Source organism: Diplotaxodon limnothrissa, linkage group LG8, assembly GCF_057381915.1.
Source record: "Diplotaxodon limnothrissa isolate DT_005_m linkage group LG8, D_limnothrissa_male_GT1.1, whole genome shotgun sequence".
Classification (NCBI taxonomy): domain Eukaryota; kingdom Metazoa; phylum Chordata; class Actinopteri; order Cichliformes; family Cichlidae; genus Diplotaxodon; species Diplotaxodon limnothrissa.
This window is the reverse complement of record NC_140603.1, coordinates 8,264,885-8,280,459: the sequence shown is the minus strand read 5'-3', so window position 1 is coordinate 8,280,459 and position 15,575 is coordinate 8,264,885. Positions and strand designations below refer to the sequence as shown.

At 40.7% G+C, this 15,575-nt stretch overlaps 5 protein-coding genes across 5 annotated transcripts; all 5 read left to right on the top strand.

Moving 5' to 3' along the window:
• The first annotated feature begins 945 nt into the window (after positions 1–945).
• LOC146626234 (homeodomain-interacting protein kinase 1-like) lies at positions 946–2,637 on the top strand. The gene has a single exon (XM_085361783.1). It carries the CDS (start codon positions 952–954, stop codon positions 2,635–2,637), a length of 1,686 nt encoding a protein of 561 aa, XP_085217909.1. The 5' UTR covers positions 946–951.
• A 1,310-nt stretch (positions 2,638–3,947) lies between these two features.
• LOC146626233 (homeodomain-interacting protein kinase 1-like) lies at positions 3,948–5,639 on the top strand. Its single transcript, XM_085361782.1, has one exon. The coding sequence runs from the start codon at positions 3,954–3,956 to the stop codon at positions 5,637–5,639; it is 1,686 nt and encodes a 561-aa protein (XP_085217908.1). The 5' UTR covers positions 3,948–3,953.
• Positions 5,640–6,949: 1,310 nt separating this feature from the next.
• LOC146626232 (homeodomain-interacting protein kinase 1-like) lies at positions 6,950–8,641 on the top strand. The gene has a single exon (XM_085361781.1). It carries the CDS (start codon positions 6,956–6,958, stop codon positions 8,639–8,641), a length of 1,686 nt encoding a protein of 561 aa, XP_085217907.1. The 5' UTR covers positions 6,950–6,955.
• A 1,310-nt stretch (positions 8,642–9,951) lies between these two features.
• On the top strand, positions 9,952–11,643 carry LOC146626231 (homeodomain-interacting protein kinase 1-like). The gene has a single exon (XM_085361779.1). The coding sequence runs from the start codon at positions 9,958–9,960 to the stop codon at positions 11,641–11,643; it is 1,686 nt and encodes a 561-aa protein (XP_085217905.1). The 5' UTR covers positions 9,952–9,957.
• A 1,310-nt stretch (positions 11,644–12,953) lies between these two features.
• On the top strand, positions 12,954–14,645 carry LOC146626230 (homeodomain-interacting protein kinase 1-like). The gene has a single exon (XM_085361778.1). The coding sequence runs from the start codon at positions 12,960–12,962 to the stop codon at positions 14,643–14,645; it is 1,686 nt and encodes a 561-aa protein (XP_085217904.1). The 5' UTR covers positions 12,954–12,959.
• The last annotated feature ends 930 nt before the right edge of the window (positions 14,646–15,575 follow it).

Sequence of the window (15,575 nt, the reverse complement as noted above, 5' to 3'; positions counted from 1 at the left end):
ATTACTGAATTGTGTACACTGATGCTTTAAAGCCAAAGCAGTTCATAATGATTGGCCATGCTTGTCTTAAACTCACAGGGAGATTACAAATATATGATCTAAAGCCAACATATTATTATTTTTACACACACTTTTAACATATTACACAAGTCAGGTTTTTGCTGTTATTTGACATGTTTCCATTAAAATAGGTTCAAAAGAATTGCACAGATTGCATGTGCAAACAGGTGACTCATTGAAGCGCTGATTGCAGTGCTGACATTAAATAGTACATGCTGTGCACGCCATGCACTGTGGTGTCAGAAGTGTCCCAGAGTGCCCGATGTGTTTGCATCTGTGTCTGAAATCCTTTGTGCCTTCTCTCACATGATGATAATAAACCAAATGCATTGATCATTTGAAACTTAAAAAAAAATACATACAAGTATGTTTTATTATTTTTGCTGAGTGGAAAAAGACCTAAAATCTACCAAACAACCGGAAAGTATATAAACTGGGAACACAAGTGCTATATAAAAGTGGTAACTAACCAACTGCTCTAAAACTAAGCTAACTGACATAGTAAATTTGAAAACAGTTTAAAAAAAAACATCCCCATTCATAGATGATGTCACAATCTCAATGGCTTACAGAGTGATGATGTCACAAACGTCTTAGAATCTTTGATCCTTCTTTTTCTATAAATAGAAGTGAGAATCAGCAGTTATCAGTCAGTTTGTTGACAGCAGTTGAAGCCAGCAGCAGTTCGCAAACGTTCCAACGTTCAAGCAGAGATACATTTGGTCACGCCTGCAAGAACCAAGTTTAACAGTAAACCGTTTGAGCAGACCTTTCACCTTTTCACACTTTGAAGAAGAAAGAAGAACCATCTATTTTATTTCATAATATTTTGAGGTGAAATCTGCTTTACTCTTCTAACTTTTAGTGTTAATCACTTTGATAGCATCAGAGATGTCTTTCGGAAATGTCCAGGACAAGTTAGTCCCCGGTGGCTGGCTCTCCTCCAACTACCAAATTATAAGTGTTGTCGGAGAAGGGATATATGGCAGAGTTGCCAAATGTGTCCAAATGGCTAACAAAAAGATTGTAGCCATTAAAATGATAAAGGATCAGGACCAAAAAGACCCGTTTAAAAACCAAGAGCTGGCTGCCCTGCAAAAACTTAAAGCCTGTAACTCCAGCAAGTACAATATAGTCGAATGGTACCAGGCTTTTACAGTCCGTGGACATCTGTGCCTTGAATTTGAATTCCTCGAAAAAAGTCTTCTTGACTTATTGCGAGAAAGATATTGCAATCCGCTCAGTTTAAAGGCTATTCGCCCCATCGTCATACAGATAGCTTTAGCTCTTAGCCACCTCAAGTCGATTGGAACAATCCATGCAGACTTGAAATTAGAGAACGTAATGCTGGTGAATAATCCCCAAGAGCCATACCGAGTTAAACTAATTGACTTCGGTCTGGCCTGTGAGACCTCAGCTGCCAAGGTGGGCTCATACATCCAGACACGTCCGTACCGGTCTCCGGAGATTATTCTGGGGCTTCCATTTACAGAAGCCATAGACATATGGTCTCTGGGCTGCATGGCAGTGTCTCTATACACTGGTTACTTGCTGTACCCGGGATACAGTGAACATGCCATACTAAAATACATAACGGAGACTCAAGGAGAACTCCCAGAGCAAATGTTAAACTGTGGGCAAAAGACTGCAAAGTATTTCTGCAGGGAGTTCAATTCCGACAACATCTACCACTGGAAACTCAAGACAACTGAACAATATTTCCAGGAGTTTGGGATTGAGTTTGTTGACAAAAGAGTTAAAAAATTGAAGTCTCTGGATGAACTCTTATATACCGAGTTCATTGAAGATGAGGATTATGCAGATGAAACTGCAAAAAGGTGTGATATCCTGATGTTTGTAGAAATGGTAAAGCACTTGCTTCACCTCGATCCCCGAAAACGAATAACACCCAATCAGGTCCTTGAGCATGCCTTTTCAAAACTGAGCCACCTTGCATGGATACGCCAGAGAAGCTCCTATGTTGAGTCCTGCTATGAGCACATAAACTACTTAAGGACAAAGAAGAAAGAGACGCCAGGACAGAGTCTCCATACCAGCAGGACAGAGTCTGCACACAAGCCCACCTCTGACACCAGACAATCTGCTCAGAGGAACTTCCCTCCCTCTGCAGCAGAGAGAAAAACACAAGTGATCCCCCACAGCCAAAACGGTTCTCCCCATTCAACTCAGAGGAGCAGCCACAATTTAGTCAGGTCCAGTCAGAGTGAAAATTCTGAGACAATTCCAAAGAAAGCACAGTGTAAAAGAAAGCACCTGCAGGAAAATGAAAAGGATACGAGTGACCCAGATCTTAAAAGAAAAAAGACTAATTGGAAAGATGTGCGCAGAGAAACACTGTACCAACATGAAAGGTCAGATCATGACCAGCAGAAACGCCACGATTCTATGGCTCCATCCTGCGCAACCACTAGCTACAGGACACAAAATTCCATCTTGCCAATTAAGAGGAAGCCAGATGAAAGCATCTTTGCGACATCAAATAAGAGGGCCAGAACCAACTGCGAAAACGGCAAGCGCCACACCTTTAACCACAGCTGGGCCGAGGACCACCGCTAGAGAATCATTTTTTGAAATAAAAATGAAGACATCTACATCAGCCATTTCCAGGCTGAAGGTGAATAAGGCACCGGGCACAGACGGTTATCCGTCCGAATGGTATAAAGCATTTAGGACGCAACTAACACCAGTGCTGCTTAATTGCTTTAATCATACACTAAGAACAGGAGTAGCCCCACAATCTCGGAGAGAAGCAGTTATCCCAAAAGACGGCAAAGATAAAAAAGAATGCAGCTCGTATAGGCCAATCTCTATCCTTAACGTGGACTATAAATTATGGCTTTTTTTTTTAAATAAATGAATAAATAAACAAAAGTCTCTTTCAGATTTTTTTGTTTAGATTTGTTTTCTGGAGATTTTAAGGAATTACTGAATTGTGTACACTGATGCTTTAAAGCCAAAGCAGTTCATAATGATTGGCCATGCTTGTCTTAAACTCACAGGGAGATTACAAATATATGATCTAAAGCCAACATATTATTATTTTTACACACACTTTTAACATATTACACAAGTCAGGTTTTTGCTGTTATTTGACATGTTTCCATTAAAATAGGTTCAAAAGAATTGCACAGATTGCATGTGCAAACAGGTGACTCATTGAAGCGCTGATTGCAGTGCTGACATTAAATAGTACATGCTGTGCACGCCATGCACTGTGGTGTCAGAAGTGTCCCAGAGTGCCCGATGTGTTTGCATCTGTGTCTGAAATCCTTTGTGCCTTCTCTCACATGATGATAATAAACCAAATGCATTGATCATTTGAAACTTAAAAAAAAATACATACAAGTATGTTTTATTATTTTTGCTGAGTGGAAAAAGACCTAAAATCTACCAAACAACCGGAAAGTATATAAACTGGGAACACAAGTGCTATATAAAAGTGGTAACTAACCAACTGCTCTAAAACTAAGCTAACTGACATAGTAAATTTGAAAACAGTTTAAAAAAAAACATCCCCATTCATAGATGATGTCACAATCTCAATGGCTTACAGAGTGATGATGTCACAAACGTCTTAGAATCTTTGATCCTTCTTTTTCTATAAATAGAAGTGAGAATCAGCAGTTATCAGTCAGTTTGTTGACAGCAGTTGAAGCCAGCAGCAGTTCGCAAACGTTCCAACGTTCAAGCAGAGATACATTTGGTCACGCCTGCAAGAACCAAGTTTAACAGTAAACCGTTTGAGCAGACCTTTCACCTTTTCACACTTTGAAGAAGAAAGAAGAACCATCTATTTTATTTCATAATATTTTGAGGTGAAATCTGCTTTACTCTTCTAACTTTTAGTGTTAATCACTTTGATAGCATCAGAGATGTCTTTCGGAAATGTCCAGGACAAGTTAGTCCCCGGTGGCTGGCTCTCCTCCAACTACCGAATTATAAGTGTTGTCGGAGAAGGGATATATGGCAGAGTTGCCAAATGTGTCCAAATGGCTAACAAAAAGATTGTAGCCATTAAAATGATAAAGGATCAGGACCAAAAAGACCCGTTTAAAAACCAAGAGCTGGCTGCCCTGCAAAAACTTAAAGCCTGTAACTCCAGCAAGTACAATATAGTCGAATGGTACCAGGCTTTTACAGTCCGTGGACATCTGTGCCTTGAATTTGAATTCCTCGAAAAAAGTCTTCTTGACTTATTGCGAGAAAGATATTGCAATCCGCTCAGTTTAAAGGCTATTCGCCCCATCGTCATACAGATAGCTTTAGCTCTTAGCCACCTCAAGTCGATTGGAACAATCCATGCAGACTTGAAATTAGAGAACGTAATGCTGGTGAATAATCCCCAAGAGCCATACCGAGTTAAACTAATTGACTTCGGTCTGGCCTGTGAGACCTCAGCTGCCAAGGTGGGCTCATACATCCAGACACGTCCGTACCGGTCTCCGGAGATTATTCTGGGGCTTCCATTTACAGAAGCCATAGACATATGGTCTCTGGGCTGCATGGCAGTGTCTCTATACACTGGTTACTTGCTGTACCCGGGATACAGTGAACATGCCATACTAAAATACATAACGGAGACTCAAGGAGAACTCCCAGAGCAAATGTTAAACTGTGGGCAAAAGACTGCAAAGTATTTCTGCAGGGAGTTCAATTCCGACAACATCTACCACTGGAAACTCAAGACAACTGAACAATATTTCCAGGAGTTTGGGATTGAGTTTGTTGACAAAAGAGTTAAAAAATTGAAGTCTCTGGATGAACTCTTATATACCGAGTTCATTGAAGATGAGGATTATGCAGATGAAACTGCAAAAAGGTGTGATATCCTGATGTTTGTAGAAATGGTAAAGCACTTGCTTCACCTCGATCCCCGAAAACGAATAACACCCAATCAGGTCCTTGAGCATGCCTTTTCAAAACTGAGCCACCTTGCATGGATACGCCAGAGAAGCTCCTATGTTGAGTCCTGCTATGAGCACATAAACTACTTAAGGACAAAGAAGAAAGAGACGCCAGGACAGAGTCTCCATACCAGCAGGACAGAGTCTGCACACAAGCCCACCTCTGACACCAGACAATCTGCTCAGAGGAACTTCCCTCCCTCTGCAGCAGAGAGAAAAACACAAGTGATCCCCCACAGCCAAAACGGTTCTCCCCATTCAACTCAGAGGAGCAGCCACAATTTAGTCAGGTCCAGTCAGAGTGAAAATTCTGAGACAATTCCAAAGAAAGCACAGTGTAAAAGAAAGCACCTGCAGGAAAATGAAAAGGATACGAGTGACCCAGATCTTAAAAGAAAAAAGACTAATTGGAAAGATGTGCGCAGAGAAACACTGTACCAACATGAAAGGTCAGATCATGACCAGCAGAAACGCCACGATTCTATGGCTCCATCCTGCGCAACCACTAGCTACAGGACACAAAATTCCATCTTGCCAATTAAGAGGAAGCCAGATGAAAGCATCTTTGCGACATCAAATAAGAGGGCCAGAACCAACTGCGAAAACGGCAAGCGCCACACCTTTAACCACAGCTGGGCCGAGGACCACCGCTAGAGAATCATTTTTTGAAATAAAAATGAAGACATCTACATCAGCCATTTCCAGGCTGAAGGTGAATAAGGCACCGGGCACAGACGGTTATCCGTCCGAATGGTATAAAGCATTTAGGACGCAACTAACACCAGTGCTGCTTAATTGCTTTAATCATACACTAAGAACAGGAGTAGCCCCACAATCTCGGAGAGAAGCAGTTATCCCAAAAGACGGCAAAGATAAAAAAGAATGCAGCTCGTATAGGCCAATCTCTATCCTTAACGTGGACTATAAATTATGGCTTTTTTTTTTAAATAAATGAATAAATAAACAAAAGTCTCTTTCAGATTTTTTTGTTTAGATTTGTTTTCTGGAGATTTTAAGGAATTACTGAATTGTGTACACTGATGCTTTAAAGCCAAAGCAGTTCATAATGATTGGCCATGCTTGTCTTAAACTCACAGGGAGATTACAAATATATGATCTAAAGCCAACATATTATTATTTTTACACACACTTTTAACATATTACACAAGTCAGGTTTTTGCTGTTATTTGACATGTTTCCATTAAAATAGGTTCAAAAGAATTGCACAGATTGCATGTGCAAACAGGTGACTCATTGAAGCGCTGATTGCAGTGCTGACATTAAATAGTACATGCTGTGCACGCCATGCACTGTGGTGTCAGAAGTGTCCCAGAGTGCCCGATGTGTTTGCATCTGTGTCTGAAATCCTTTGTGCCTTCTCTCACATGATGATAATAAACCAAATGCATTGATCATTTGAAACTTAAAAAAAAATACATACAAGTATGTTTTATTATTTTTGCTGAGTGGAAAAAGACCTAAAATCTACCAAACAACCGGAAAGTATATAAACTGGGAACACAAGTGCTATATAAAAGTGGTAACTAACCAACTGCTCTAAAACTAAGCTAACTGACATAGTAAATTTGAAAACAGTTTAAAAAAAAACATCCCCATTCATAGATGATGTCACAATCTCAATGGCTTACAGAGTGATGATGTCACAAACGTCTTAGAATCTTTGATCCTTCTTTTTCTATAAATAGAAGTGAGAATCAGCAGTTATCAGTCAGTTTGTTGACAGCAGTTGAAGCCAGCAGCAGTTCGCAAACGTTCCAACGTTCAAGCAGAGATACATTTGGTCACGCCTGCAAGAACCAAGTTTAACAGTAAACCGTTTGAGCAGACCTTTCACCTTTTCACACTTTGAAGAAGAAAGAAGAACCATCTATTTTATTTCATAATATTTTGAGGTGAAATCTGCTTTACTCTTCTAACTTTTAGTGTTAATCACTTTGATAGCATCAGAGATGTCTTTCGGAAATGTCCAGGACAAGTTAGTCCCCGGTGGCTGGCTCTCCTCCAACTACCGAATTATAAGTGTTGTCGGAGAAGGGATATATGGCAGAGTTGCCAAATGTGTCCAAATGGCTAACAAAAAGATTGTAGCCATTAAAATGATAAAGGATCAGGACCAAAAAGACCCGTTTAAAAACCAAGAGCTGGCTGCCCTGCAAAAACTTAAAGCCTGTAACTCCAGCAAGTACAATATAGTCGAATGGTACCAGGCTTTTACAGTCCGTGGACATCTGTGCCTTGAATTTGAATTCCTCGAAAAAAGTCTTCTTGACTTATTGCGAGAAAGATATTGCAATCCGCTCAGTTTAAAGGCTATTCGCCCCATCGTCATACAGATAGCTTTAGCTCTTAGCCACCTCAAGTCGATTGGAACAATCCATGCAGACTTGAAATTAGAGAACGTAATGCTGGTGAATAATCCCCAAGAGCCATACCGAGTTAAACTAATTGACTTCGGTCTGGCCTGTGAGACCTCAGCTGCCAAGGTGGGCTCATACATCCAGACACGTCCGTACCGGTCTCCGGAGATTATTCTGGGGCTTCCATTTACAGAAGCCATAGACATATGGTCTCTGGGCTGCATGGCAGTGTCTCTATACACTGGTTACTTGCTGTACCCGGGATACAGTGAACATGCCATACTAAAATACATAACGGAGACTCAAGGAGAACTCCCAGAGCAAATGTTAAACTGTGGGCAAAAGACTGCAAAGTATTTCTGCAGGGAGTTCAATTCCGACAACATCTACCACTGGAAACTCAAGACAACTGAACAATATTTCCAGGAGTTTGGGATTGAGTTTGTTGACAAAAGAGTTAAAAAATTGAAGTCTCTGGATGAACTCTTATATACCGAGTTCATTGAAGATGAGGATTATGCAGATGAAACTGCAAAAAGGTGTGATATCCTGATGTTTGTAGAAATGGTAAAGCACTTGCTTCACCTCGATCCCCGAAAACGAATAACACCCAATCAGGTCCTTGAGCATGCCTTTTCAAAACTGAGCCACCTTGCATGGATACGCCAGAGAAGCTCCTATGTTGAGTCCTGCTATGAGCACATAAACTACTTAAGGACAAAGAAGAAAGAGACGCCAGGACAGAGTCTCCATACCAGCAGGACAGAGTCTGCACACAAGCCCACCTCTGACACCAGACAATCTGCTCAGAGGAACTTCCCTCCCTCTGCAGCAGAGAGAAAAACACAAGTGATCCCCCACAGCCAAAACGGTTCTCCCCATTCAACTCAGAGGAGCAGCCACAATTTAGTCAGGTCCAGTCAGAGTGAAAATTCTGAGACAATTCCAAAGAAAGCACAGTGTAAAAGAAAGCACCTGCAGGAAAATGAAAAGGATACGAGTGACCCAGATCTTAAAAGAAAAAAGACTAATTGGAAAGATGTGCGCAGAGAAACACTGTACCAACATGAAAGGTCAGATCATGACCAGCAGAAACGCCACGATTCTATGGCTCCATCCTGCGCAACCACTAGCTACAGGACACAAAATTCCATCTTGCCAATTAAGAGGAAGCCAGATGAAAGCATCTTTGCGACATCAAATAAGAGGGCCAGAACCAACTGCGAAAACGGCAAGCGCCACACCTTTAACCACAGCTGGGCCGAGGACCACCGCTAGAGAATCATTTTTTGAAATAAAAATGAAGACATCTACATCAGCCATTTCCAGGCTGAAGGTGAATAAGGCACCGGGCACAGACGGTTATCCGTCCGAATGGTATAAAGCATTTAGGACGCAACTAACACCAGTGCTGCTTAATTGCTTTAATCATACACTAAGAACAGGAGTAGCCCCACAATCTCGGAGAGAAGCAGTTATCCCAAAAGACGGCAAAGATAAAAAAGAATGCAGCTCGTATAGGCCAATCTCTATCCTTAACGTGGACTATAAATTATGGCTTTTTTTTTTAAATAAATGAATAAATAAACAAAAGTCTCTTTCAGATTTTTTTGTTTAGATTTGTTTTCTGGAGATTTTAAGGAATTACTGAATTGTGTACACTGATGCTTTAAAGCCAAAGCAGTTCATAATGATTGGCCATGCTTGTCTTAAACTCACAGGGAGATTACAAATATATGATCTAAAGCCAACATATTATTATTTTTACACACACTTTTAACATATTACACAAGTCAGGTTTTTGCTGTTATTTGACATGTTTCCATTAAAATAGGTTCAAAAGAATTGCACAGATTGCATGTGCAAACAGGTGACTCATTGAAGCGCTGATTGCAGTGCTGACATTAAATAGTACATGCTGTGCACGCCATGCACTGTGGTGTCAGAAGTGTCCCAGAGTGCCCGATGTGTTTGCATCTGTGTCTGAAATCCTTTGTGCCTTCTCTCACATGATGATAATAAACCAAATGCATTGATCATTTGAAACTTAAAAAAAAATACATACAAGTATGTTTTATTATTTTTGCTGAGTGGAAAAAGACCTAAAATCTACCAAACAACCGGAAAGTATATAAACTGGGAACACAAGTGCTATATAAAAGTGGTAACTAACCAACTGCTCTAAAACTAAGCTAACTGACATAGTAAATTTGAAAACAGTTTAAAAAAAAACATCCCCATTCATAGATGATGTCACAATCTCAATGGCTTACAGAGTGATGATGTCACAAACGTCTTAGAATCTTTGATCCTTCTTTTTCTATAAATAGAAGTGAGAATCAGCAGTTATCAGTCAGTTTGTTGACAGCAGTTGAAGCCAGCAGCAGTTCGCAAACGTTCCAACGTTCAAGCAGAGATACATTTGGTCACGCCTGCAAGAACCAAGTTTAACAGTAAACCGTTTGAGCAGACCTTTCACCTTTTCACACTTTGAAGAAGAAAGAAGAACCATCTATTTTATTTCATAATATTTTGAGGTGAAATCTGCTTTACTCTTCTAACTTTTAGTGTTAATCACTTTGATAGCATCAGAGATGTCTTTCGGAAATGTCCAGGACAAGTTAGTCCCCGGTGGCTGGCTCTCCTCCAACTACCGAATTATAAGTGTTGTCGGAGAAGGGATATATGGCAGAGTTGCCAAATGTGTCCAAATGGCTAACAAAAAGATTGTAGCCATTAAAATGATAAAGGATCAGGACCAAAAAGACCCGTTTAAAAACCAAGAGCTGGCTGCCCTGCAAAAACTTAAAGCCTGTAACTCCAGCAAGTACAATATAGTCGAATGGTACCAGGCTTTTACAGTCCGTGGACATCTGTGCCTTGAATTTGAATTCCTCGAAAAAAGTCTTCTTGACTTATTGCGAGAAAGATATTGCAATCCGCTCAGTTTAAAGGCTATTCGCCCCATCGTCATACAGATAGCTTTAGCTCTTAGCCACCTCAAGTCGATTGGAACAATCCATGCAGACTTGAAATTAGAGAACGTAATGCTGGTGAATAATCCCCAAGAGCCATACCGAGTTAAACTAATTGACTTCGGTCTGGCCTGTGAGACCTCAGCTGCCAAGGTGGGCTCATACATCCAGACACGTCCGTACCGGTCTCCGGAGATTATTCTGGGGCTTCCATTTACAGAAGCCATAGACATATGGTCTCTGGGCTGCATGGCAGTGTCTCTATACACTGGTTACTTGCTGTACCCGGGATACAGTGAACATGCCATACTAAAATACATAACGGAGACTCAAGGAGAACTCCCAGAGCAAATGTTAAACTGTGGGCAAAAGACTGCAAAGTATTTCTGCAGGGAGTTCAATTCCGACAACATCTACCACTGGAAACTCAAGACAACTGAACAATATTTCCAGGAGTTTGGGATTGAGTTTGTTGACAAAAGAGTTAAAAAATTGAAGTCTCTGGATGAACTCTTATATACCGAGTTCATTGAAGATGAGGATTATGCAGATGAAACTGCAAAAAGGTGTGATATCCTGATGTTTGTAGAAATGGTAAAGCACTTGCTTCACCTCGATCCCCGAAAACGAATAACACCCAATCAGGTCCTTGAGCATGCCTTTTCAAAACTGAGCCACCTTGCATGGATACGCCAGAGAAGCTCCTATGTTGAGTCCTGCTATGAGCACATAAACTACTTAAGGACAAAGAAGAAAGAGACGCCAGGACAGAGTCTCCATACCAGCAGGACAGAGTCTGCACACAAGCCCACCTCTGACACCAGACAATCTGCTCAGAGGAACTTCCCTCCCTCTGCAGCAGAGAGAAAAACACAAGTGATCCCCCACAGCCAAAACGGTTCTCCCCATTCAACTCAGAGGAGCAGCCACAATTTAGTCAGGTCCAGTCAGAGTGAAAATTCTGAGACAATTCCAAAGAAAGCACAGTGTAAAAGAAAGCACCTGCAGGAAAATGAAAAGGATACGAGTGACCCAGATCTTAAAAGAAAAAAGACTAATTGGAAAGATGTGCGCAGAGAAACACTGTACCAACATGAAAGGTCAGATCATGACCAGCAGAAACGCCACGATTCTATGGCTCCATCCTGCGCAACCACTAGCTACAGGACACAAAATTCCATCTTGCCAATTAAGAGGAAGCCAGATGAAAGCATCTTTGCGACATCAAATAAGAGGGCCAGAACCAACTGCGAAAACGGCAAGCGCCACACCTTTAACCACAGCTGGGCCGAGGACCACCGCTAGAGAATCATTTTTTGAAATAAAAATGAAGACATCTACATCAGCCATTTCCAGGCTGAAGGTGAATAAGGCACCGGGCACAGACGGTTATCCGTCCGAATGGTATAAAGCATTTAGGACGCAACTAACACCAGTGCTGCTTAATTGCTTTAATCATACACTAAGAACAGGAGTAGCCCCACAATCTCGGAGAGAAGCAGTTATCCCAAAAGACGGCAAAGATAAAAAAGAATGCAGCTCGTATAGGCCAATCTCTATCCTTAACGTGGACTATAAATTATGGCTTTTTTTTTTAAATAAATGAATAAATAAACAAAAGTCTCTTTCAGATTTTTTTGTTTAGATTTGTTTTCTGGAGATTTTAAGGAATTACTGAATTGTGTACACTGATGCTTTAAAGCCAAAGCAGTTCATAATGATTGGCCATGCTTGTCTTAAACTCACAGGGAGATTACAAATATATGATCTAAAGCCAACATATTATTATTTTTACACACACTTTTAACATATTACACAAGTCAGGTTTTTGCTGTTATTTGACATGTTTCCATTAAAATAGGTTCAAAAGAATTGCACAGATTGCATGTGCAAACAGGTGACTCATTGAAGCGCTGATTGCAGTGCTGACATTAAATAGTACATGCTGTGCACGCCATGCACTGTGGTGTCAGAAGTGTCCCAGAGTGCCCGATGTGTTTGCATCTGTGTCTGAAATCCTTTGTGCCTTCTCTCACATGATGATAATAAACCAAATGCATTGATCATTTGAAACTTAAAAAAAAATACATACAAGTATGTTTTATTATTTTTGCTGAGTGGAAAAAGACCTAAAATCTACCAAACAACCGGAAAGTATATAAACTGGGAACACAAGTGCTATATAAAAGTGGTAACTAACCAACTGCTCTAAAACTAAGCTAACTGACATAGTAAATTTGAAAACAGTTTAAAAAAAAACATCCCCATTCATAGATGATGTCACAATCTCAATGGCTTACAGAGTGATGATGTCACAAACGTCTTAGAATCTTTGATCCTTCTTTTTCTATAAATAGAAGTGAGAATCAGCAGTTATCAGTCAGTTTGTTGACAGCAGTTGAAGCCAGCAGCAGTTCGCAAACGTTCCAACGTTCAAGCAGAGATACATTTGGTCACGCCTGCAAGAACCAAGTTTAACAGTAAACCGTTTGAGCAGACCTTTCACCTTTTCACACTTTGAAGAAGAAAGAAGAACCATCTATTTTATTTCATAATATTTTGAGGTGAAATCTGCTTTACTCTTCTAACTTTTAGTGTTAATCACTTTGATAGCATCAGAGATGTCTTTCGGAAATGTCCAGGACAAGTTAGTCCCCGGTGGCTGGCTCTCCTCCAACTACCGAATTATAAGTGTTGTCGGAGAAGGGATATATGGCAGAGTTGCCAAATGTGTCCAAATGGCTAACAAAAAGATTGTAGCCATTAAAATGATAAAGGATCAGGACCAAAAAGACCCGTTTAAAAACCAAGAGCTGGCTGCCCTGCAAAAACTTAAAGCCTGTAACTCCAGCAAGTACAATATAGTCGAATGGTACCAGGCTTTTACAGTCCGTGGACATCTGTGCCTTGAATTTGAATTCCTCGAAAAAAGTCTTCTTGACTTATTGCGAGAAAGATATTGCAATCCGCTCAGTTTAAAGGCTATTCGCCCCATCGTCATACAGATAGCTTTAGCTCTTAGCCACCTCAAGTCGATTGGAACAATCCATGCAGACTTGAAATTAGAGAACGTAATGCTGGTGAATAATCCCCAAGAGCCATACCGAGTTAAACTAATTGACTTCGGTCTGGCCTGTGAGACCTCAGCTGCCAAGGTGGGCTCATACATCCAGACACGTCCGTACCGGTCTCCGGAGATTATTCTGGGGCTTCCATTTACAGAAGCCATAGACATATGGTCTCTGGGCTGCATGGCAGTGTCTCTATACACTGGTTACTTGCTGTACCCGGGATACAGTGAACATGCCATACTAAAATACATAACGGAGACTCAAGGAGAACTCCCAGAGCAAATGTTAAACTGTGGGCAAAAGACTGCAAAGTATTTCTGCAGGGAGTTCAATTCCGACAACATCTACCACTGGAAACTCAAGACAACTGAACAATATTTCCAGGAGTTTGGGATTGAGTTTGTTGACAAAAGAGTTAAAAAATTGAAGTCTCTGGATGAACTCTTATATACCGAGTTCATTGAAGATGAGGATTATGCAGATGAAACTGCAAAAAGGTGTGATATCCTGATGTTTGTAGAAATGGTAAAGCACTTGCTTCACCTCGATCCCCGAAAACGAATAACACCCAATCAGGTCCTTGAGCATGCCTTTTCAAAACTGAGCCACCTTGCATGGATACGCCAGAGAAGCTCCTATGTTGAGTCCTGCTATGAGCACATAAACTACTTAAGGACAAAGAAGAAAGAGACGCCAGGACAGAGTCTCCATACCAGCAGGACAGAGTCTGCACACAAGCCCACCTCTGACACCAGACAATCTGCTCAGAGGAACTTCCCTCCCTCTGCAGCAGAGAGAAAAACACAAGTGATCCCCCACAGCCAAAACGGTTCTCCCCATTCAACTCAGAGGAGCAGCCACAATTTAGTCAGGTCCAGTCAGAGTGAAAATTCTGAGACAATTCCAAAGAAAGCACAGTGTAAAAGAAAGCACCTGCAGGAAAATGAAAAGGATACGAGTGACCCAGATCTTAAAAGAAAAAAGACTAATTGGAAAGATGTGCGCAGAGAAACACTGTACCAACATGAAAGGTCAGATCATGACCAGCAGAAACGCCACGATTCTATGGCTCCATCCTGCGCAACCACTAGCTACAGGACACAAAATTCCATCTTGCCAATTAAGAGGAAGCCAGATGAAAGCATCTTTGCGACATCAAATAAGAGGGCCAGAACCAACTGCGAAAACGGCAAGCGCCACACCTTTAACCACAGCTGGGCCGAGGACCACCGCTAGAGAATCATTTTTTGAAATAAAAATGAAGACATCTACATCAGCCATTTCCAGGCTGAAGGTGAATAAGGCACCGGGCACAGACGGTTATCCGTCCGAATGGTATAAAGCATTTAGGACGCAACTAACACCAGTGCTGCTTAATTGCTTTAATCATACACTAAGAACAGGAGTAGCCCCACAATCTCGGAGAGAAGCAGTTATCCCAAAAGACGGCAAAGATAAAAAAGAATGCAGCTCGTATAGGCCAATCTCTATCCTTAACGTGGACTATAAATTATGGCTTTTTTTTTTAAATAAATGAATAAATAAACAAAAGTCTCTTTCAGATTTTTTTGTTTAGATTTGTTTTCTGGAGATTTTAAGGAATTACTGAATTGTGTACACTGATGCTTTAAAGCCAAAGCAGTTCATAATGATTGGCCATGCTTGTCTTAAACTCACAGGGAGATTACAAATATATGATCTAAAGCCAACATATTATTATTTTTACACACACTTTTAACATATTACACAAGTCAGGTTTTTGCTGTTATTTGACATGTTTCCATTAAAATAGGTTCAAAAGAATTGCACAGATTGCATGTGCAAACAGGTGACTCATTGAAGCGCTGATTGCAGTGCTGACATTAAATAGTACATGCTGTGCACGCCATGCACTGTGGTGTCAGAAGTGTCCCAGAGTGCCCGATGTGTTTGCATCTGTGTCTGAAATCCTTTGTGCCTTCTCTCACATGATGATAATAAACCAAATGCATTGATCATTTGAAACTTAAAAAAAAATACATACAAGTATGTTTTATTATTTTTGCTGAGTGGAAAAAGACCTAAAATCTACCAAACAACCGGAAAGTATATAAACTGGGAACACAAGTGCTATATAAAAGTGGTAACTAACCAACTGCTCTAAAACTAAGCTAACTGACATAGTAA